Source organism: Benincasa hispida, chromosome 6 (genome assembly GCF_027475165.1).
Source record: "Benincasa hispida cultivar pf3 chromosome 6, pf3_genome.v1.1, whole genome shotgun sequence".
Taxonomy (NCBI): Eukaryota; Viridiplantae; Streptophyta; class Magnoliopsida; order Cucurbitales; family Cucurbitaceae; genus Benincasa; species Benincasa hispida.
In genome coordinates this window covers 16,604,904-16,629,457 of record NC_143483.1, presented here as the reverse complement: position 1 = coordinate 16,629,457, position 24,554 = coordinate 16,604,904, and the positions used below count along the sequence as shown (strand labels likewise).

Genomic DNA, 24,554 nt, shown 5'->3' with positions numbered 1-24,554 from the left:
AGTCCATCAACTTTTATTAAATGTGCATGTGATGTATGTTTATATTATATGTCATAATGTATGTCATATAGTTTTAAAACCCACCATAGGTTATGCATTTCTTCATGCATCATTTTATATTATAAATGTTATAATATATTAGTATGCATGATTAAATTACATAAAGCATGCTCATGCATCATATAATATAAGAGTTATAATATATGCATGCATTATAGCATATCCATGCATTATTTATATCATAAATGTTATAATATAAGGTTGTATATTAGCATGGGATGTATGCTTAGTTTATTACTTAATTATATAAAAGTTATATATTAGTAATGAATGAACATTGCATGAAGCATGACACTTTGGTTTATTTATAAATGTTATAAATATCTTATGCATGCCTAGCTCGCAATGTTGAATGCTTTTAATTGTTTCATTTTTTATAATAGTTATAGTTAATGAAATTAGAATTAAAATCAATAATAAAGAGTTGCATGCAAACCTTAGGCTTTAATCATCTTTAAAAAATGTTTTAAAATTTGATTGAGATAGACCTAAGATCACATTTCTAATGAGATTAAAAATCTAAGTTTAATCTTTTAATCTAGTTTAATAGGATTAAATTGACTAATAAAAGATTAAATATGTAACAAATGTATCTATAAGGGACCTTTTAGCTAAGGCTAGTTCTAGCTAGGTTGGGGTACTTAAGTCGATGGAAACGTCTATCCTACCTGGGAACTTACCTGGAAAGGTGAATTAGATATATTTGGTACATGCATTCAAATTTGATGAAAGTTTGTTAAAGTGTTTAATAAGACTTGAATCAAACTTGTTTAATCATCAAAAGAAAGTGTTGTTTTTGAGCAAATTAAATAGACCACTTAATTAAAATCAGTAGCAGGATTTTCTAAGTTAATGAATGCCTAGGTAGAACATTCAGTGGGAGGTAAATGGGGTATATGATACTTCACTTTACTTCTACACATTTCTCCCAAAAAGTTCACAATGTGAGATCTATCCTCGACCTTGAGGCACCTCTGGAGTTCCCCCTACGGGTGGCACTTGGTGTTAGGGATGATGCCCTAAAGTCTTGTGTTCTGTAGTTTGTAAACACAGTTTGTACAAACGCTTGTAATGCATAATATATGATATTTTCTTCACTACTTGACTTTGCACATTGGATATTTTATTTGCTTTACCACAAACCAATAAACTAAAATCATTGGTTGTCATTATGTAACTTAAGCATGTATGTGGTGACATACAAGTGGATCATGTCTTAAGTGATAACCAAAATGGTATGTAGTATATGGATATAGGAGAGAAACCTTATCCTGGTAATGCTACAGATACGGCCCGCTTTGTGGAATAGTTACAAGTATTGTAACTTGCTATAGATGGTCTGATCCTGATCATTCGTGTGAGGACATGCGAGCGAGGGCGTCCTATACAAAGAGTTTGTATAAGATCTGACCACGAAGTGTTAACATCTCGTTATATAACACCGTTCATGACAAAGACTTCACTACACTATAATGACTATACGTAACATGACCTCAATCCTGAGTGAGTTAGGAACTCCTGCCTTAGAGGGCGGTCATTTGATTTGCATGGGTGCGAGTGGCCAAGTTGCCGACTCAAACCTACCATTTTGGGGATTCGTCTGATTTGGGAGCTGGGAACTCAGCTACACAAGATGGAATTCACTCATTCCCCGAAGCAGGGGTAAGTAGATAAATTGTTCCCTTAAGGGTTGATCTCGAGGCTTAAACGATGTGGCGCCACACATTTTCTCATGGCCTGAGAGGTGTCCACACATAGTAGAACTATGTTGTATTGTTCATTAGAAGAAACAGTGGTACTTAAGGAGTTAGATGTAATTACAAGAACAAAACGGTAAATTAGTCCAATTGTACTTACGAGCATCTGTGAAGGGTTATCGTACTATTGATTGGTTATATCTGATGGACATAGAAATATATTTGTGGTAAGAAGAGTTCAGCTATTGGTCTTTAATGGAATGCCTGGTAGTTAACGGATGGTGGATCTCATAGCTAAAGAGTTTAGTAAGCTATTCACCTGCCGTTGGAGCTTCGAGCCATAGGTTCATAAGGTCCCCTTGGTAGCTCAATGAATTCAAGTTGAGAATTAGTTTTTGGGTTAATTTGAAGTGTTCAAATTGACAAGAGGAATATAATTGAACTGGTTAATTATATATGATATGATTGACTGAATGTATGAGATACATTAATTCGAGAAAAATGGATATAAATATGATTTATATCTAGTAGAGGAGAAAACACTATGTTGATATATGATATTAAACTATAGGTTAATCAATATAATATGATTATATTTATTATTTTTAATTGGACAATTATAGGATAATTGGCCGTCGTTTTCTCCGTAAATGTGCGTTAGTGGGAAGTTTCATTCGGTTTTCGTAACTGAAGAATAAAATGAAAATTGTTTTCAGTTTGAAAAGAACACGGTTAATTGCTTAAGAAGTGTTTGCTACCCGCTTAGTAAAATCAGAGACTATACAATACCTCGAGTTTACTACACGATCGCTTACACATATACGCCCTCTTCTAAACGATCACTTACCTTTTCCTAAACAATCGTCTAACGCCGAACATTTACTAAATGATCGTATAGGTGATCGCTGGCCTTTTCTTACACGATCGTGTACTTCATCTAAACGATCAAGCACTTTGTCTATACGATAGACTTAGTTTTCTTCCACTTGCTTGATCGTTGTATACGATCTCTTTTCCTCCTCCCCTCTACCAAATCCGAACAAAGGCCACTCTTTGGATTCTCACACCGAGAATACTAAGGGTTCTAAGTGGTGGTATCGTCCCTATCTTTCTGCTGCTCGTGTGAAGGTCATTCATGGTAGACGATCGAATTTTTCTGAACGATAGCTTGTCGTTCGAGCGAGAGCGAGAGTATCCATTCTGATAAGTTTTCTTGTTCTCGTGTTTGTTATTGTTAAAGCATGCCAGTAATTTACAGTATGATGCATATCTGTTTGTTTGAATGTAAATGTGGTAGTTCTGTCACAATGTCTTTGGAAAGATCCGCTTCCGCTTAGAGGTACTCTTGTATAAGAGTTCCTTCACTTGGGTAGGTCAATACAAAATTGAATGGAGAGAATATTCATAGTAAGTGAGAATGGGACGTGTGACAACATATCTCTCGATCTCTCTCATTAGGTTGGATAAAGTTTGTGCATCGCCTCGTGGCACCCTGGGAGTGTCCCCCTAAAGGATGACAGTTTTGCACAACTCTTTATTTGATCTCCAGAAATGGATAGGGTTGCTTTAGTCTCTTGCCCTAATCGGCTTTTCCTTAAGGTTGACTTATTAGGATGGGACTCTAGGGCCTAAAATGAGATGCTACACTTACACAGAATTGTTAAGGATGTTAATAAATTATGGACTGAACAATGGTGACTGTTAGATTCAGTTACAAGGAGTTATTTCTGTCTAATGGTTGAGAATGTCTCATTCCAGTGAAGGGGCACTTAATCACCCTATGATGACTTTTGTCCTACCTCACTGGAGCATCATTGCAAAATAGATGTCACTTAGGGTACACTAGAACTATTTTGCTAAAACTTAATTGGTTTCTAAAAGTGGTTTAATGTAAGTAGACTTATTAAGTTTGGTTATTTTTCAGCAATTTTATTATGGCTACCGTTACTTTATCTTTATTTATCTTTATTTGGTTATAAACGGACTGACGAGAATTACGCTAGTTAGAAAAACACTATTAACACGATATTAATCATCAATGACCTAAGGTTCGTCCTTATGGAGAAGTGTCCTCCTATTCCACCTCTTATTGCTGCTCGAAATGTTCGAGATGCGTATGAGCGTTGGACACGAGCGAAGGAAAAGGCCCGAGCATATATCTTGACGAATCGGAGAGGAACGCGAAGAATTGGTCTTCAAAGGTGAGTCATTTCTTAATCCCTTCCTCTCTAATTTCATCTTCAAAATAATTATGAGAGAATTTACTGAAGAAAATGAAAGGTTTATAAGTTATTTGAAGAAAAATGAAAGGTTTATGTAATTAAAGATACATATAATTAAATAAAAATTTTCATTTAATTAATATGTACTTTAATTAACAACCTATTTTATGTAATTAAAAAATATACATATAATTAAATAAAAACAAATTTTATTTAATTTATATACTTTAATTTAATATTATAAAACAAAATTTCTCAATTATTTAATATGAATCAAATTCATATTAAGTTTGGAATTTTCTCTTAAATTATATCTCATATAATTTTATATAAATAATTTTCCTTATTAATTTGAACTGTTCAAATTAATCTGAAATCATTCCATTATCATTTTTACCCCAACTGAGCTAACGAGGGGACCTTATAGACCTATAGTTTGAAGCTCCAATGGTACTCGATTAAATTAATCAACTTCTATTAACTGTCATCCACTCCACTAAAGACTAACAACTGCACTCTTTACACTACATATATAATTCTATGTCCATTGGATATAACCAATCAACGGTACATTGACTCTTCACGAATTTCTCGTAAGTACAGTTAGGCTAAAATTATCATTTTTCCCCTGTAGTTACATCTAACTTCTTAAGTACCATTGATCCCTTTAATAAACAATAAGTCATAGTCCAACTATGACCAAACCCCTATGGGTCAGGAGAGAATGTGGCGTCGCATTGTTCAAGCCCCATAATCAGCTCTTAAGGGAGCAATTTATGTACAGTCTCTATCTATAAAGAAGGAGTGAATTTCTTCTTGTGTAGTTATGTTCCCAACTCCCTAATTTGACAAATCCCTAAAATAGTAGGCATATTGAGTCAGCGAAACTGGTCACTCTCACCCATACAAATCACCGCCTTCATAGGCAGGAGTTCACAACTTACTCAAGATTCAAATTGAGTCACCTATGGTCATCGAGTATCGGTTTCGAGCAACCGTTATCGAGTATCATGCATCAGTATCGTGTCGAATGCTTCAATAACCAATAATAGTGCTAAATGCTTTAATGCTATTACCAAATAAGCAAGAGTGTTACTAATAACTTCGTTGCTAGAATACATAAGAGGTCTACTTTAATGGTGGTTTCATGAGCGGCGAACAATGGTCCGATAGTACATTGACACATTCAAAGTATGGAAAAGAAATAATGGATTTAAAGTGTGATAAAGTTAGGCAATACCAAGTAAATCCAATCGATTTTTATAGATTTCATGTCAAGGACGGTGGATTATATAGTATCGTCAGCCTTAACACTCGAGAATGTCTGTATACAATCTCAGTGTTTGGAGATGTCATATTCGGACGCTATTGCTGCAACTAGAGAGCGTAACATCAATCCGTATACTCTATGTAACAGATTCTATGGTGTTGATTCTCTAGTACTAGTATACATGGAGTCAATAAACCCATTTGCTCATGTATTCGAATGGAAAAAGCCACTAAGGTATACCGAGGTAAAAATACTCCCACCGAAAAGAATGGTATATGTTGGTAGACGAAGGTAAATAGGATATTGTCCGCTGAATAACATGTCACATTAAAGAAACGTGGATGGTGTGGCCAATCGGGATATAATAAACAAAAGTGCAATAAACTACTTGATACATCCAAACGCAACAAACAGGCAAGGATCGAGACTCAGGGGACCCAGATACAATTGATGTCAAATAATGTATAGAATATGCTGATTTAGATTGTATACTTTGCATTTTGTTCATTCTGTAAAGTGAAATAAACATTCTGATAAATACTTGATACTTGATCCATGTTACACGTTACTCACTATTTGATCTATGTTACATGTTATTCGATACTCGATACGTGATTGCTCGATATCTGATACATGCTACATAGTATCCTTTACTCACTACATTAAATGTGACTCGATGGTCAATTGTTGAGCATTCATTTTGATTTTTCAATTTCATGATTTATCCTACTCAAATCCTAAACTCTAGACGGTCTGAAATACCAAAAACATGAAGATCTAAACGAAAAAATTCGAGCTCTAGCTAAACAAGCAAGACATGAAAACCAAAATGAAAATTGTATTGGTCGAGTATCGAGGAACATACAACTGCATTTTGAGGAACATGATGCCAAAATATACACAACAGAAGGGACAAATGATGCCAAAATATAAACAAAGAGTAGTTTGTCACCTGATGCAGAGAGAATCAATAGAGTGTTGAGTCAAGAGGTGAAGTCATCGAGGGCTATAAATTCATATGACGAGAGAGAATAGTCTGAGCAATGAGTTGAAGTGGTGAAATAATGGACTTCAAACGGGTTAAGAATTCAAAAAGTTTAAAAGGATTGAGTATAATCGAGTATCGAGTATGACGTGGCTATGATCAAGTATGCACGTGTCGATTGTCGTCGTATTAAATGACCAGACATTAGGGTATCGAGTGACCATGCATCGAGGATCGAGTGACAAGCCATCGAGGATCAAGTTCCTTGGTAGTGCAAGCACGCGAGATGCATCTCAGGGGCGAAGTGATAAAATTACACGTGGTTGATGTAAGCAGAAGGTTACTCTCTATTACTTTTTTAATAGGTGACCATTTTTCATTTGGGCCTCCTGAATGAGGTCATCTGTACAAAAAAAAAACCCATTAGTGGATAAATGTACAATATACGTATTTGAAGCCACAAGGAACGAAGGGGTAAAATGGAAAAATCAAGTTTAGTGAATTGAATGACCATAAATCAAAATTTTCAAAAATGGGCCTAAAATACCAATATTCATCTAATTAATCCCAAATAAAGTCCTAGCCTAATTGGGCCGATATCATTGAGTGGGCTAAATCCACCTATTTTTTCAGGCCCAAAAGGGCAAATTTGGGAAATAAAAAATTATACATATAAGAACACAACCTTTTTCTCGTACACGAAAACCCTAGCTTTCTCGTGGCAGCTCTTCCACCAGCTTCCATCTTCTCTTCTAGGGTTTCGCCGGCGGCGGCGCAGAGTCGAAGACCACACAGGAAGAAATGGGTAAATTCTCAATCAAATCTTATCACTATCGAAATGAGACATTCTCAATCCAGTTCTTGGCTCTCTTGTTTTTCAAGGAAAACGATGAAATTTTTGTTATTCAATTTGGTGTTTTTGGTTTGTAGCGAGAATCAAGGTTCATGAGTTGAGGCAGAAATCGAAGTCGGATCTGTTGTTGCAGCTTAAGGATCTTAAGGCGGAGCTTTCTCTCCTTCGAGTCGCCAAAGTCACCGGCGGTGCTCCGAACAAGCTATCCAAAATGTGACCCCTTTTTCTTTGAGTTTTCTTTTTTCCCGCCGCGATTTCACTCATTGTTTTGTTAACCTTGTTGTTCTATGTGGTTGATTTTGCAGCAAGGTGGTGAGATTGTCGATCGCTCAAGTTTTGACAGTAATTTCTCAGAAGCAGAAGGCGGCATTAAGGGAAGCTTACAAGAAGAAGAAGCTTTTGCCTCTCGATCTCCGCCCAAAGAAGACCAGGGCCATTCGTAGAAGGCTCACCAAGCACCAGGTAATTGCTTCATCTTTATCCTGTCCTGTTTCTTCGTTTAATTTCAGTACAGCTTGGTTTCATATGTTCCTCTTTTAACCGTTTAATTAAATTTCATTACGGATTATATGTCTAAATGTTGCCAATATTTGTGCACGGTACCTGTAGAGATTTTCTAAGTTGCAAATGAAAATAAAAGAATTGGTATTTAATGGAAATGCTATCAATTTTATCTATGAATAGTGGATGGGTTTGTTAGTTTTACAACCTTGATATCTATTGTTGAAGTTAGTATCGTTTCACAACCATTTCATTTTTAAAATTTCTGCTTGTTTGTGTCCAATTTCCTTTCACCCCCAAATAAACCCATGAATTCTTAGTCAAATATCAGAAACAAAACTATGTTTTTGGGTTTTTCAAATCATCAACACACCCATGGGATTACTGTTTATAACCTTAATTTTCAAAAACTAAAATTAAATGGTTTGGAATTTGACTTTCATTTGTTAGAATTATGATTTCTAAACTTCAATTCTTCAAGTAATATTGTGTACAACCAACCTGAACATAGTTCATCTGGCATTATCTTCTACTATCAACTTTGAGGTATGAGGTTCGTTATATTGTAGGGGTTTGGTAGGCTTTGGCTTGATACCATCTGATATATGTATAAAAAAACTTTACCCTCAATCCTTTTCTGATCCCTTTATTTGATTTAATTGTCATGCTTTGACTTGGTTGGCAGACCATTTCTTTATCTCTCTAGTTTTGTGTCGAAATTGGATCATATTGTTGAATGATTCCATTTTGTGATGCAGGATTCTTTGAAAACTGAGAGACAGAAGAAGAAAGAAATGTACTTTCCATTGAGGAAATACGCTATTAAGGTGTAGTAGTAGTATTCAGTAGTCCATATTTTTATGTGCAACAGCAGACCAATTTTGTTGACAAGTTTTGTCTCATGTTCTACTCTCGAGGTTTTTCTTCTTAAACCGAGGTGTCTTATTTTCATTGACAATTATATATTTTTGACAGTTTAGCGTTTTTCTTGTTTTGAACTTGTGTTTTTTCTGCTTTTTAAGCTTCTCCCATTTTCCTTTAAAGATTAAACAAAATATTTAGTATGTTTTTTTAAATCTGACTTTCATTTATATAATTATATGTTTGGCATTGTTGAAACAGATTGAAATTCTTATTATTCATTGCAGATTTATTTTAAATGTGTCAAGTCTGAAATGATTGGATTGATTACTAACAAATTGATCATCAAACTAATCAGAACTGAGACAACCACAACTAACCAGATGAATTCCTCGTTTGGAGAAGAAAATTTTTCATTTTGTCGAATAATGGTTGGATATCTTGTGTGGAATAATGATCTCTTTGGTTTGTGATTCAATTTTCCTTTTAGAAAAGAAATAATTAGAAACCAAATGAACTTGAGTTGAAAAATGAAGTAGAATGTTAACGTGTCAACTTATTCAAATAAAGAAAAATGAGTCAACTTATTTGTAAATATAGCAAAATTTTAGTTATAGATGTCTATTGTGATCTATTGTTAGATGGTAACATTTTATTATATTTAAAATAATTATTTTTTAAAGAATTGTTGAAGAATAAATAATTCAAAAAAATCTTGAAAAGTAATCTAAATTAAAAAGAATAAATTGTAAAAATCATTTATAAAATATAGTGGTAATTGTAATTATATTCTTAAATTTTTAATTTTAGAAATTGAGTTTTCAAACTTATATAAATGTTAAAATTGGATTTTTATACTTAAATATTTAATTTATTAAATTGCAATAATTATTTAATTTGAGAGTTTAATATTTAACTTTTGTGGGTTTAATTTTTAAAATTATGGAAGTTCATAATTTGATGGTGCAATGGTAACTACTGCCTACTTTAAGGATTACTTCTACAATTTGCTTTTAAAAAAAATAATGAATTTAGGTTGATTGAGTCGATGACAACTCAAACTAAATTGAATTTGGGTTGAACTAGCTTCTACTCATTTCTTTTTTTCTTCTCAAAGAGTTATTTTTAGTTGTTAAGAGTAAAACTAAGGGTTCAATATCGAGAGGTGAATTATCATGGCAAGTAAAGAAAACAAGTAATAAAATGTCATAATAGAAGTAATAGAAACAAGAACTTTATTTATTAATTTAAATTTACTTTTTAATTTCTTTTTTAGAAATATCCATCATTATTTCCTAACCAAAAAGAAATTAAGGCACATGCTTAATTGTGTCGTATGGTCAAACTACGAGACCCGGACCCCACCTTTTGAATGCATAAACTACTTTCTAGGTTGCTTCTCGGCATAACTCTCGTTTTGAACCCCACTATTTTTTGTTTATGTTTTTGTTTTTTTTTTTTTTCCCATTTTCTAGAAAATATTAATAGCTTCAATTGATAAGCATGATTCCCATTTAACTTATTGAGATTTGTCACTTTCATGTACAATATTTGTTCTTTTTTTTTGAGATTCACATGAAAATTTTGTATAATATGACCTAATTTCTCACAATGAGGACACACCACTTTTACTCAACAATCACGTTTAATGTACCCTAGTTTACCGCATCTAAATTTGTTCTTGGACTATCCTATTCCTTCCCCTTGGAATTATTGCTATCATTGGAAGAACGTTTGGAAGAATAATTAACTCTTCCCTTGTCTTTTGCATAAAGAACATCTTCCACCACGGGATGAGATTGCTTATTATTATAAGCATTTATTTTATCAATTTTTTTTTTTTAATTTGAGAGCAAATTTTCTAACTCAACAATAAAAGGTTGATTTACCCAACCATATGGAAGAAATAAATGGTATAAACTCCTTTCACAGTCCATGATAAGATATCGAAACAATTAAGCGTCTGCATCGCTAATAGGCTCCTCTTTGTCAAATTCTAAAATTTTAGAACACAATCTTAATCTTCAAAAAATTTTATGAAATTGAAAAATTATCTTGAGTTGTTCCAACAAAATTGTTTTACAAATATTGCAATCACGTTGTGTTCTCTTGAGTGAACAATCTTTCAAGTGTGTCCCACACTTTATGTGGAGAATTTTTCATCACAAATATGCTCGATATACTCCTTACCAATAGAATTATAGAGCAAATAAAACTTTGTCGCACTTGATCTTTCACTTTCTCCGTGGCTCGACATTCTCTAGAGTATCTTCTAGAATTGAATCATCAACAAAAAGAAGATCCCACAAATCTTGTCTTTGAAGAAAAGCTTCCATACATAGCCTCCAATAATTATAAGTATCACCAATAAGCTTGTCTACACAAACATTATTTCTACCGTTCATATTCACCGAGTATTTAAACTCAAACGCAAAATAAAAAACATAAACGTTTTGATACCATGTAATGAAAAACAACAGATGAAGAGAACAAAGGTGAAAACAAGAGAGAAATGTTGCACGGCAGATTAAGTGCTTTAATTGAGTTCTTTGTTCATTGAAGTGGAAATATTACAAGTATTTATAGGCAAATAAAAAAACTAACCATTAGTACACTAACCTTAAAATTCTACCACTAACCTTGAAAATCTCTTCCATCCCACTAACCTAGGCCACGAACTCCTAAATAAAAGGCACAACTCTAAATAAAAAACCAATAACATAAATTATAACTAAAGGGGTGTTTGGCTCACCGACATGAGTTGAGTTGTATACCAACTTAATGTTTGACCCCCCAACTTTAAATAAAACTCAACTCCACCACAACTCTCCCTTCTTCCAATGTTTTCAATGACTCCACCCATCGACCACTGTGGCCGACAATCGCTGTCACACTACGACCAACTCGGGCCTCCGACAATCACCTCTGATGACAACTTCGACAACCAGCTCTAGGCTCCAATAACCACCTTTGATGAATAACTCCAACAATTAACTCTGTGCTCCGACAACCACCTCTGATGACAACTTCGACAACTAACTTCGTGCTCTGATTACCACCTCCGATTACAACTTCGACGACCACTTTCGATGACAACTCTAGCGATCAACTCCGAGCTCCGACAACTACCTCTAGTGAAAACTACGACAACCAATTCCAAGCTCCGACAACCACCTTAGATGAAAACTTTGGCGACCAACTCCGAGCTCCGACAACCACCTACGATGAAATCTTCGAAAGCCAACTCGGGGCTCCGACAACCTTCATGTGACCAACTCTGACAACTAATTTCGGGCTTTGGCAACCACCTCTGATGACAACTTCAACGATCACCTTCGCACGACTAACTCCAACGACTAATTTCAAGCTCCGACAACTACCTTCAACAACAAACTCCAATGACCAACTCCGATAACCACCTCTAACTACGAACTTCAACAAAATCATCTTCGAACGAGCAACTTTGACGGCCAACTTGGGGCTTCTCCGATGACAAACTCTGGCAACCAACTCCAATACCACATTCATGCGACCAATTTCGGACTCTGACAACCACTTCCAACTATAAACTCCGGCGAAAATCATCTTCGATGATCAACTTTGACGATCATCTTCGCACGACCAACTCTGAGCTCCGAAAACCACCTTCGATGTCAAACTCCAATACCACTTTCGTGTGATCAATTTCAGGCTCCGACAACCACCTCCGATTACAAACTCCACTAAAAATCATCTTCGATAATCAACTTCAACAATCACTTTTGACTATTATAAGAGTGATGACTATTAAAGTTTGGTGTAGGTTCGTTGATTATATAAATAATCGTATTTTGTCTACATTAAGTGCAATATTTATACGTGAAAATTTTGTAAAATATATTTTTATTTAATTGAATTCACATATCAAATGAACGTTAAGAATATTTAGACGAAAATTATGTATGTAGTTGAAAAGTATATAACATATACAAAAAAAAAACCCATAAAGTGAAGATTTTTTTTCGTGAAACATTTCATAGCAAGAATTAGTGAAAAATGGAAATTTGCTCTCTGAAGATCCTCCAAATTTGGAGGAACTGAAAGTGAAATTGTTGAAATGTGGTTGCTAAGATGATGGGAGAGATTCAATTTTTTTTTTAAAAAAAAATCACGATAAAGTAAAAATACAGAGCAACAACATTAAGAAAAAGAAGAAGATGATAATGAAATTCATGGAAGAAAATAGGAATAAAATATTTTGATTTCTCTTTGGTTTCTTATTTTATTTAACCATATTTCTATAAATCTAATGGATTAATTGTTGTTAACTACCCAAGAAAGAAAGAAAGAAAAGTATTAAAAATTAAAAGAAAAAAATTGCAATCAATATTTTATTTAAATAAAGATGAGTAGAATTATTAAAAAAAAAGTTTCAGAACAAAAATAGTAATTATAAAAACATATTATTTATGTCTCGTTTGGTAATCATTTGTTTTTTTGTTTTTGTTTTTTAAAATTAAGCTTATTTCATCCACATTTCTTATAATAATTTGCATCATTCTTAAGCACAATAGTTGAATTCTTAGCCAAATTCCAAAAACAAGAACAACTTTTTAAATACCACTTTGAATTCTTAGCCAAATTCCAAAAACAAGAATAACTTTTTAAAAACCACTTTTTTAGTTCTCAAAATCTGGCTTGGTTCCTTAGTGAAAAATAGACAATAAAGGAAGGAATTTGGATGTAGAAGTACTCTCCATAGACTTAATTTTCAAAAAAAAAAAAAAAAAATGGTTACCAAACAGTATCTTAGAGTTCAAAAAACTACCCAGATATTCCAGACATATGAACTCAACTATACACTCCAAACATAGTCATATGAACTCAAACCAAATAACTCTACACCACAAACACAAATATATGAACTCCATACATTTTATCTCAACTCAACGCTCCAAGCTGTTGGATCGACACCATCACGCAGTGGAAGAAATCAGGATCCATAAGCATTCTAATTCATTAATTTTGGTTGAAAAGAAACATGCTAAAAACAGAGTTTAATGGTTTCAAGAATATACCTTGGCCGAACCAACGAAATCTCTATTTCCAGCTGCAAAATCCTTCGAATCCTTGTGTAGACCATCACAAGATATTTTCTACTATCCTCTCGGTGCTCTAGATTGAGTTGTGGGATTCAAAATAAGCTGGAATCAAAGGAAATATGGAGAAAACTCACTGAACCAACCCATTGAAAAACACCTTATTCATCCGAATTTTTCAGCAAAAATTCAGTCGGTTCAACACTCATTCTTCACTCCAATCTCTTCAATATATTGTAGACTATCATGCCAAGAGATGTGTTGCATGAGATGCAGCTCATGCTTGGAGTAAACCAAGAGAAGAGGTGGTGAGTTCCTTGTGAGCAAGTTGAAGATGAACTTGAAAAACCTATTTTTCAAGTTTTGTGTAATTTTTTAATTTTCAAAAATCTATTTTGATTTTAAAATTATGTTTTATTTCTAAAACCAAAATTTATTAATTTCACAAATTAATTTTATAATCAATAAATAATTATTTAAACAATTTAAACAATTCTAATTAATTTAATATCCAATATTAAATTAATTTTTACACAAATTCATCTCCATATATTTAAATAATATTTAAATATATTTTCTCCAATTCCGTTTGATTCTAATTTGAACGTTTCAAATTAACTTATCACGCTACTCTAGAGCTAATCCATTTCCGAGCTAGTAAGGGGACCTCATGAACCTACAGATCATGGACTCCAACGATCCGAGATTAATCGGCTAAACTCATTAGACCGATCTAACCCCCATTCGTTAACTATTGGGTTACTCCACTAAAACCCATAGTTAAACTCCCCTCCTCACTGTAGATATATTATGTCCATTCGATATAACCATGATTAGTAAGTTAGCCCTTCATAGATTGTTCGTAATAACGGCTGGGTCAAATCTCTGTTTAACCCTGAAATTACCTCTTGTTCCTTAAGTCCCCACTAATCTTCTAATGAACAAATGTTTTGTGATCCAATCATAAAACCGAGTCCCTCTCATGCCAAATGAGAGGGCGGAATCCCTTGTTCAAGCTCCAGAATTAGAACTTAAGGGAACAACCTCTCTACGATCCCCAAAGTGGGTAGGAGTGAATTCCCTCTTGCACCCTATGTTCCCAGCTATCTATCCAGTCTTACCCCTAAAATGACAGTCATATTGAGCCGGCGTTGTTGAGCCAACCCTCACATATGAAAATCTAAGGGCAATCCCAGATAAACAAGAATTCATATTTAGCTCAGGATTAAGGTCAATTTACCTAGGTCATTGTTTTGAAATAGTCAGTTTTAAACAATAAACAACGTTATAAAGTAAGAGTGACTCATTTCGTGGTCCGATCTTGTACAAACTCTTTTGCACAAGGACACCCCCATTCCTCATGTCCAACATGAATGAATTAGGATCACTTCGTTTGTAGCACTTTACAACTCCTTGTAACAACTACAGAGCAGGCCGTATCCAATAGTATTACCAGAATAAGGTACCCAACCTTATCCATGTACTATAGATCATTTTGACTATTTACTCAAACCTGATCCACCTTTATGTCTCCACATAAAGTTCAAGTACTCATCCAATAGTCAAGGGACTTTTAAGTTTATTGGATTTCTATTCAAGTAATAGATCTATTCAATAACACCTTTATTGAATTTTCAGAATAAGCTCCATTGTTTACATACCACGAGTTTTAGGACATAAAACCCAAAACAAACAGCTCCTAAAAGCTAATTTGATTACTTGCAAATTAAGTTTGTACTAATTCTTAACAAAACTCAAATAACTCTGCACCCCAAACATATAAACTCCAGACATTCCATCTCAACTCAGCGCCCCAAACAGTTCCTAGAAGCAAATTTGATTACTTGCAAATTAAGTTTGTACTAATTCTTAACAAAACTCAAATAACTTTGGACCCTAAACATAGATATATGAACTCTACAGATATATGAACTTCAAACATCTTATCTTAACTCATCATCCCAAACAACCCCTAAAAGTTACTTTGATTATTTGCAAATTAAGTTTGCACTAATTCTTAACAAAACTCAATTTTTTTGTCCCCAAGTTTGAATTAATTTAACTTGATGTTATATAGAGTTGTGTAGATGAGGCATAGTAAGCAATGAAATGCTTCAGGGCTGCCATCCGCATCTCTTTAGCTATCGCCCCTGTCTTCTCTTTCTCAACTCGGTGACCACTATTATACAATTAATTTTTTTCCAGTACAACAACTGAGGGGATGAGGATCGAACCTTCAACTTTTAGGAAAAAGTTCGTATCAATCACTATTGAGTTAAGCCCACTTTAACAACGGTTATACAATTTCTCCCAATAAATCAACAATAAACAAATAAAAACCCATGAATAAAATGTTTTTGCTTTTCATATGCCTTCCCACCCCTTGGTTGAATTTTATACATTTAGAATCAAACTAGCAAAAATCGACATTAATATAAAATATTTCAGTACCTCAACTCAATGCAAACACGTAAATTTTATAATCGACACATTTATTTTTATTTTTTTTTTATTTTTCTTTTTTGCTAATACACATTTTATTATTTTTAAAACTAGGCCATATTGCACTCACACACGTATGTATATAGATCACGATTTAGATAACATCTGATATATGTATTTATTTATTTATACATCAGCCATTAATTAATTTTTTTAATCACATCAAAGAATGACCTATATATTGATAGTCAATCGATCTGGATACGTATAAATTCAAATTAAGACAATACTTAATTAAAAGAAACCAAAGTTTATAAACATAATACATAATTTATTGGACATTAATAAATACCATTTAAATTTCATATCCATAGGACCATAATTTATTGAACAAAATATCAATATTCTCTGAGTCAACCGGCGACCGAATCCGATATTATTTAAGTGCTAGTTCATTTAATTGGGCTGCTACTGCTGCACAAAATAATAATAATAACAATAATAATAACAACAATAATAATAATACTAAGTTTTAAGAATTAAAAAAAAAAAAAAGAATAATAAGAAAGATGACGATAATTCCACTAACCGGCAACCGGTAAAGTTGTTTGCGGCAACCACTGCAATTAGTACGACGAACAGTAGAGTTGAAATAAATGAATTTAACATTTATTTTGAAAATAAAAATAAAAGAGATAATTGATTAAAAGTCTAAAAATGACTTTTGCCCAACTTTTTAAAATTGAATAATTTAAACGTTTTACTTATACCTAAAGATTAAAATATCGATGTCGATATTATTATCAAAATTTCAATTTTATAGATATATTGACAAATATATCAATAAAATATTGATATTAACAAATATTTTTATAAGTCATGAAATTTATAGAATTTAGGTAGATTGAAAATTAAGTTGTTTTTACTCCAAAACTAAATTATGGATATTATCATTAGTAATCATACTCATTTATGTTGGACAAAATAAAATATATTTTTATATTTTACGAACATGTATAAAAGATGTTGAAGATATCCATAGATATTTAATATCAATATCGAACCCTTCATTTATGGATATATCGACATATCCACGTAGATCATTCTTGTTGACATCATCATCAAGCAATTTTACAAAATTATCCTTATTTATTTTTCTCATTCTTCCTTCGTATGATCTCTTCATTCTTTCTTCTTGTTTTCATCCAAGATTTTTCTTCTTCGTTGTGACTAACTTCAACTTCATCTTCTTCGACAGGACCAACTTTAGCGAGACTATACACTAGCTCCAGTGAATCCATAAGAGCAACTTTAGCTATCTTCTTCTTCTCTTCCTCTATTTAGTTTATGTTGCATAATAAAAATGAAATTGCTTGTTGGAAAACAAGACCGATCACTGAAGAGCGAGGTCATAGTAGAAAGGAAAAGAAGAGAGTAATATGTGAGAGAAGAATGAGAGTAAAAGAGTGAGAGAGTAAGTAAGCTCATTCCACGTACTCGAGTTTCATTTTGGTAATTTTACCTAAATTTGACATCATTACTGGATAAAAAAAAACCCATTTTAAAAAAGGGCTCCCTCAAAATTTGTATCATCAATCCCACAAACAAAAAGAAAAAGGAAGGAAAAAAAAAAAAAAAAGAAGCTAAATTCTTCAACTTAAGTTCCTAGCGCTTTCCTCTGGTCTCCTTTTTCCTCGTTCGATTGTTTTTATCTGAATTTCTTTCTCCCTTACTTTATCTGAAGCCATCTCTCTCACTAACTTCGCAGCCAGAATCTGAGCTCTCGAATCCGCTATTAAAGCTTTGGAGGAGGTGAATCTCTTGAGTTCTTGTTGCCTCTCGTTTGAAGATGGGCAGTTCTTCAGCTCAAGGTGACTGTACTATTTTGAAATTTGTTTTCTGTGATTTAGTTTTTGTTTTGTGGTTGAAATCTGTTTTGATGAGGGTTTTTGAGATTCGGGGAGTGATTTCGTTTGTTTTCTGGATTTGTAGTGGTAGTGGATGGCGATGGAGATTTAGAGAAGGGGGTTTTGAGTTTACCATCGATTCAAAACCCTCTGGCTGAGCTATCGCCGACGCCGTCTCCGTCGTCGACTGCGACGGCTCCGGCTCTGGTTCTATCCAATTCAGGGAAGCGGATGGACCAAGCCGGGAAGAAGAAGTACGTGAAGCAAGTAACTGGACGGCACAACGACACCGAGCTTCATCTAGCGGCGCAACGGGGAGATCTAGCCGCCGTGAAGCAGATTCTTGATGATATTGATTCACAGATGGTGAGAAATCTCAGTGGCGCCGATTTCGATGCGGAAGTTGCTGAGGTCCGATCGTTAGTAGTGAACGAGGTCAACGAATTGGGGGAAACGGCTCTGTTCACCGCCGCAGAAAGAGGACATATAGAGGTCGTTAAGGAATTATTGAAGTATTCCAATAAAGAGACACTTACGACAAAGAACAGGTCTGCTTTCGATCCGTTGCATATAGCTGCAAGTCAAGGACACCATGGTAATGATCTTGATCTCAGCTTCTTTATGAAATGAAATGCCCTAGGGTTAGATCTCATCTTCTTCACTAGGAAATTTTGGGGGAAAATCATGATAATATACTTTAATTTGAATTGCAGCAATTGTTCAAGTGCTTCTTGAACATGAACCTTCTCTAAGCAAAACATTTGGACCTTCGAATGCGACTCCACTCATTACTGCTGCAGCAAGAGGCCATACAGCCGTAGTTGAGGAATTACTTAACAAAGATCGTAGTCTGCTAGAGATTTGTAGATCTAATGGTAAAAATGCATTGCATTTTGCTGTGCGTCCTGGCCATACTGAAATTGTAAAGCTATTACTCAGCAAAGATCAACAGTTAGCTCGTAGAAATGACAAGAAGGGCCAAACTGCACTGCACATGGCTGTCAAAGGGCAGAGCCGTGATGTTGTGAAGTTGCTCCTTGATGCAGATCCTGCCATTGTAATGCTTCCTGATAAACTTGGTAACACTGCACTGCACGTTGCCACGAGGAAAAAGCGGGTTGAGGTAGTTTAACTGAATCCCCTTTGTGGATATTAGCTTGTTTATCTACTTAATTGCTGATAACTTAGATATGTTTTGAAACTCTCATATAAATCTTTTAAGGAACAATCTGTTATACTAGCATTGAAATGAAAAGTTTTTGGAAATAAGATTGTTGGGAATGAGACGTTGTTTTGAGTGTGTAGTACTAATAGCTTTGGAATATATGAGAAAGGAGGATGTAATGTTTTGGTAGGTTGGAATACTGACATTGAAATGAAATGTTTAAGCTCAGCTCCATATCTCTGGTTTCTGAATATTGTGCTTCGTTTCATATAATTTCTTTACAATAGTCTTCATTTTTCTTAGAAGTAATAGTTGAATTATTAACTAATTGTAAAACCCAAAAACAAGTTTTTTAAAACTACTTCTAGTTTTCTAAATTTGACATGGATTTTGAGAACATTGTTAGAAAATTGATAAAAAAAAAAAATCATAGGTGAAAGTAGTGTTTATAAGCTTAATTTCAAAAATCAAACACCAAATGATTATCGAACGAGGTCTTAAAAATGAGGAATTTAGGAATAAGATTGTTGGCGAGATTTCTGTGTTCATACTAAGGACCTCTAAATACTCATCCTTCTCTTAAACTTTGCAGATAGTGCAGGAGCTATTGCTCCTCCCAGATACCAATGTGAATGCATTATCCAGAGACCACAAAACTGCATTTGACATAGCTGAGGAGCTTCCTCTTTCAGAAGAATCATCAGAAATCAAAGACTGTCTTTCCCGTTACGGCGCTGTCAGAGCCAATGAACTGAACCAACCAAGAGACGAGTTACGGAACACAGTGACTCAAATTAAGAAAGATGTTCATACCCAGCTTGAACAAACCAGAAAAACAAACAAAAATGTACATAATATCTCTAAAGAGCTCAGAAAGCTGCACAGGGAAGGAATCAACAACGCAACCAATTCGGTCACGGTGGTGGCTGTGCTTTTTGCAACAGTTGCTTTTGCAGCCATCTTTACAGTACCCGGTGGCGACACGGATCAAGGAACAGCAGTCGTCGTCGGCACCAGTTCTTTCAAAATCTTCTTCATCTTCAATGCAATCGCATTGTTTACATCGTTGGCAGTCGTGGTGGTGCAAATTACATTAGTTAGAGGTGAGACGAAAGCAGAAAGACGAGTCGTGGAGATCATAAATAAACTCATGTGGCTGGCTTCTGTTTGTACTTCTGTCGCATTCATGGCATCGTCTTACATCGTGGTTGGTCGTAAATACGAATGGGCTGCAATTATAATCACAGTGGTTGGAGGTGTGATTATGGCTGGTGTTCTTGGGACAATGACTTATTATGTTGTGAAATCTAAGAGAAGTCGATCCATAAGGAAGAAGGAAAAGAGTAATAGAAGAAGTGGGTCAAACTCATGGCATCACTCTGACTTTTCAAATTCAGAAGTTGATCGAATTTATGCTCTTTAGAATCAGACAAAGACTTGGAAGTTGCCAATTATTTTGGTGTTTTGCTCAAATGTTTGTATGTATATGTATGCTTAAGGTCAATTCTCTCTTTCAATAAGATTTTTAGCTTATTGATACTAATTTACATGAAGTAGGCATGTAAATCCCCATAGTTAGGGGTGTGGATGAAATCAATAACATCGATTCATTAGATTAGGTCAGATTAGGTCTTGCGTTCATTTGCTTCTTTCGATTTCAAAGATGAGAGGTGAAAACTTTTGGTTCAATTTGGTTTCTATCATATGAAACTATTTGGGCTTTGTTTGATAACTATTTGGTTTTTAGTTTTTTAAAATTAAGTCAATATTCATTCAATTTCTAAATTTCTTAGTTTGTTATCTATTTTTTACCAAAGTTTTCAAAAACTAAGCTGAATTTTGAAAATTGAAAAAGTAGGTTTTAAAAATTTGTTTTCTGTTTTTGAAAATTGGATAAAAATTTAAATATTTTTCTTAAAGAAAAATGAAAACTATTGTAAAAAGTTGGGAGGAAATAGATTTAACTTTCAAAAACCAAAATAAAAGACTAAGATCTCGATTTGTAACTATTTGGTTTTAATTTTTAGTTTTTAGTTTTTGAAAATTAAGCTTATAAACAATTATTCCACCTCTAAAAATTTTGTTTTATTATCTACTTCCTATCAATGTGTTTAAAAATTAAGTTTTGAAAACAAAAATAGTAATGTTTTTGAATTTTGGTTAAGAATTTAACTCTTTTACTTAGAAAGAAAAAAACTATCGTAAGAAATCGAGAGAAAATAAGTTTAATTTTCAACAGCTAAAAAACTAAAATTCAATCGCCTCCCAAACGAGGCCTTGATTTTTTAAAATTAAGCTTATAAACATTAGTTTTATCCATAAATTTCTATATTATGTTATCTATTTTTTCTACTAATCTTTTAAAAAACCAAGTAAAATTTTATAAACCGAGAAAAAAAAAACTTTCAAATAGTTTTTGTTTTTAAAATTTGATTAAAAATACACGTGTTTCTTTAATAAAAAGTAAAAACCATAACTAGAAAATAAAAAGAAAACCAACATAAATTTCAAAAACTAGAAACTAAGGGGGCGTTTGGTGTGTGATAAAAGAAAAGAGTTGAGTTGAGTTGTGTTGGTAATTATTATTTGGAGAGTTAAATTATTTGTGTTTGTTGTGCAGAGTTGAGTTGAGTTGAGTTGGTAATTTTTGTTTGTGTTTGGTGTGTAGAGTCGACTTAAGTTAAGTTGAAAGTCAATGTTTAGGTGTAGGGTAGTTGAGTTGGGGTATATGATGCAATTTTTGTAAATGAGATTGATTCTTTTTTTCTTTTTAATTTTTTTTTTTTGCTTTGTTGTTGATTAATTTTCAGCTATACACCTATTTTCTCAACTCTTTTGTGACATAAACTGGAAAATCTCTTCACAATTTGTAAAACATAATAGATTCTTTTCATGTTAAAAAATTCTCTTAGTGTTGTTGGTACATTGCCTGGCCACGCTAGTATGAGAGATGATAGTGTTCCTTTCTATACAAAGTAAAAAATCCTTCAGCATTAGGGTAGCCATTTTTGGGATTGTAATACATGTCTATTAATGGAGTAACTCAAGGTTACTTATGTACATAAGTGATTTTTCTACCTTTTGGAACCCTTTGTGTAATTAATATAATAAATATCACCTAAAAATGTAATATATATATATATATATATATATATATATATATATATATATATATTAAAATAAGACACTACTTTCATATTATAAAACAATTTAGACAATGTGGTTTTAGTCAAAATTTGAAGGTTAAAATTTTGGAAAAAGTTATAGAATGGAAAAAAATATACATGAAAATACCAAAGTACCCAAAATTAATTCTAGGAAGATCCTTGTCATCTCACATCCAAAAAATAAAAAATAAAAAATAAAAAAAAGTAAAAAAAAAATTTGATTTTTAAAAGCAATTTTTTTTTTCTACTATTAGAAATCATGATTGAAAATTTGAAAAATTGAATGCTGTTAAAAGCAATTTCAAGACTTGTTAAAGAGCAATTTTAAGACTTTTTTTTAAAAAAAGATTTTATTCCTATGTTTTTTATGTTGAAAAAGTATTAACTCTCACTATTATGCTTATACTTTCTTTGTCGTGAAATTTATACCATGTTAGAAAATATTATACGTAATTTTCCTTCAGAATTAGTCCCAATTCATTCATATATATATTTTTGTATTTACATATATTTTAATGAAGATTAATTTTATGTATTTACAGTTATTCTTTATATAAATAAAAATATATTTTTTATTCTATACAGATTTGAAGTGTATTTTTTAATTTCACATTAATTGTTATATAAAATAAAATGAATATGGAATGCACCAAATTAAAATTATAAATAGGATTCTAAATTAAATTTTAGAGATTGAAAATTAAAAAAAACATCAAAATATTTACAACAAATCAAAGTCCGCAACTGTACAGTCTCCAACAAGTTCAACATACAAGTGAAAAATACAAAACCATAATACATTACAACTAAACAGTCTCCAACAAGTTCAACAAACAGTAGACTATAACAAAGATCATTCCGAACATAAAACTTACGAACCTCAAACTAGTTATGAAAGGTATATTTGATTAGTTTAGGCCCTACACGGAAGAAAAAGAAGTATAGTTAGACCATAAGTATATTAATACGATTGAAGTAGAAATAAAATATAATAGATCATACATTCGATTACTTTTGGAGTGAATAAAGGTTGAGACAATCCACAATTAGGGGGCAGAAAAATTGGTTCAGGGCCTAACAAAAACATAAAAATATTAGCAACAGATCTTACTTTGATTATAAAGAAAGAAAGAAGCATACCTTATATGGATGAAATAAGTTGAAGTTAGATGTGGAAAATATATTGCAACAACCAAACAACACATGTGAGAATGTAAAACGGTTTAAGAAAAAGTTGAAATAAAAAGGTTAAAGCAGGGATGTACCAACACAGTTTGGAGGCTATGAGAAATCTAAAAAAAAATATGAGGAGGGATTCAGGTATAAATAGAGGATATGGTTGGTGAGGAAAGTTAGGTACAGTTAAGTCTACCTAACCACAATAAGTTCAGTACAATACACCTATAATAAAGAGAGTCAACTCAAAAATAAATAAATTAAGTAATGGTCAGGTCAATATTAATTTAGTAGTTGAGTTGAAAATGGACATAAATACAACATAATATCTCACATATGAATGAACATAATAATAAAGATTAGAAGGTCTCAGGATTTGATATAGCTATTTCATTGGAACAAATCAACTCCAAGCAAAGAAAATAAATAGTTTCAACACTTGTAAAATTGAAGTTAAATTTAAATGTACGAAAATTGAATTTAGCTGAATACTGAAAAAAAAATTTCAACAAAACAAAGAAAAAAAAAATCCATTCATCAGATGTAGAATACAAAATAGATTGAATATGTATGAAGGAAGAAATTACAAAGCAGTCCATAAAACATAAGGAAAAACAGAGATGCATTCATTTTTATTCTATATATCGAAATGAAATAAAATTAAATCGGAAATCATACTCAAATATGAGACTGCAGATTTTTGGAACAAATCATCATCGGGCTTCAAGGGAAAAAAAAGATAGAAAACAGACCTATTGTTGGGGTAGATTGACCACACCAAGCTCCAGTAATATGGTTAGTATCCCCTACTAAGAATTCACTCGTCGTCCAATTTTGATGGAAAAGCATAAGAAAAATGGCAAGGGAAGGACACATGATTTATTATTGAAGCGGCAAGAGGAAATCTGGAAGAAAAAAGTATGGAAGACAATCAGGAAACAAAACAGATATCAACAAGGGAAGGAAAAATAGAGACAAAGTAAATACAATATAAATGTATGAAAAATATAACCCATTCGAGCCATGGAAACGATTTGTAAGAGACCAAGAACAATTTATAAGAGTAAACCCTAGTTAGTCACAAACATGCAAGCAAAAAAGATGCCCAAAATGGAACAAAAGCTAAATTAGAATAGTCCAAAATTGGACGAAGTACAATGTCAACAACAA

The 24,554-nt window shown here is 32.9% G+C and overlaps 2 protein-coding genes across 2 annotated transcripts; both read left to right on the top strand.

Moving 5' to 3' along the window:
- Positions 1–6,905: 6,905 nt before the first annotated feature.
- Positions 6,906–8,572, top strand: LOC120079538 (large ribosomal subunit protein uL29). Its single transcript, XM_039033751.2, has 4 exons — positions 6,906–7,039; positions 7,165–7,300; positions 7,393–7,549; positions 8,347–8,572. Exons 1-4 carry the CDS (start codon positions 7,036–7,038, stop codon positions 8,419–8,421), a joined length of 372 nt encoding a protein of 123 aa, XP_038889679.1. The 5' UTR covers positions 6,906–7,035; the 3' UTR covers positions 8,422–8,572.
- Positions 8,573–17,357: 8,785 nt separating this feature from the next.
- Positions 17,358–20,664, top strand: ITN1 (Ankyrin repeat family protein). Its single transcript, XM_039034425.2, has 4 exons — positions 17,358–17,840; positions 17,962–18,471; positions 18,590–18,999; positions 19,634–20,664. Exons 1-4 carry the CDS (start codon positions 17,819–17,821, stop codon positions 20,462–20,464), a joined length of 1,773 nt encoding a protein of 590 aa, XP_038890353.1. The 5' UTR covers positions 17,358–17,818; the 3' UTR covers positions 20,465–20,664.
- Positions 20,665–24,554: the final 3,890 nt, after the last annotated feature.

Bases quoted from the DNA above. Each gene is read 5' to 3' on its own strand.
- LOC120079538 (XM_039033751.2), top strand. The intron at 7,301-7,392 runs GTGACCCCTTTT...TTGATTTTGCAG, and splicing joins CCGAACAAGCTATCCAAAAT to CAAGGTGGTGAGATTGTCGA. The intron at 7,550-8,346 runs GTAATTGCTTCA...TTTGTGATGCAG, and splicing joins GAAGGCTCACCAAGCACCAG to GATTCTTTGAAAACTGAGAG.
- ITN1 (XM_039034425.2), top strand. From the start codon at position 17,819: ATGGGCAGTTCTTCAGCTCAAG. The intron at 18,472-18,589 runs GTAATGATCTTG...TTTGAATTGCAG, and splicing joins TGCAAGTCAAGGACACCATG to CAATTGTTCAAGTGCTTCTT. The intron at 19,000-19,633 runs GTAGTTTAACTG...TAAACTTTGCAG, and splicing joins CGAGGAAAAAGCGGGTTGAG to ATAGTGCAGGAGCTATTGCT.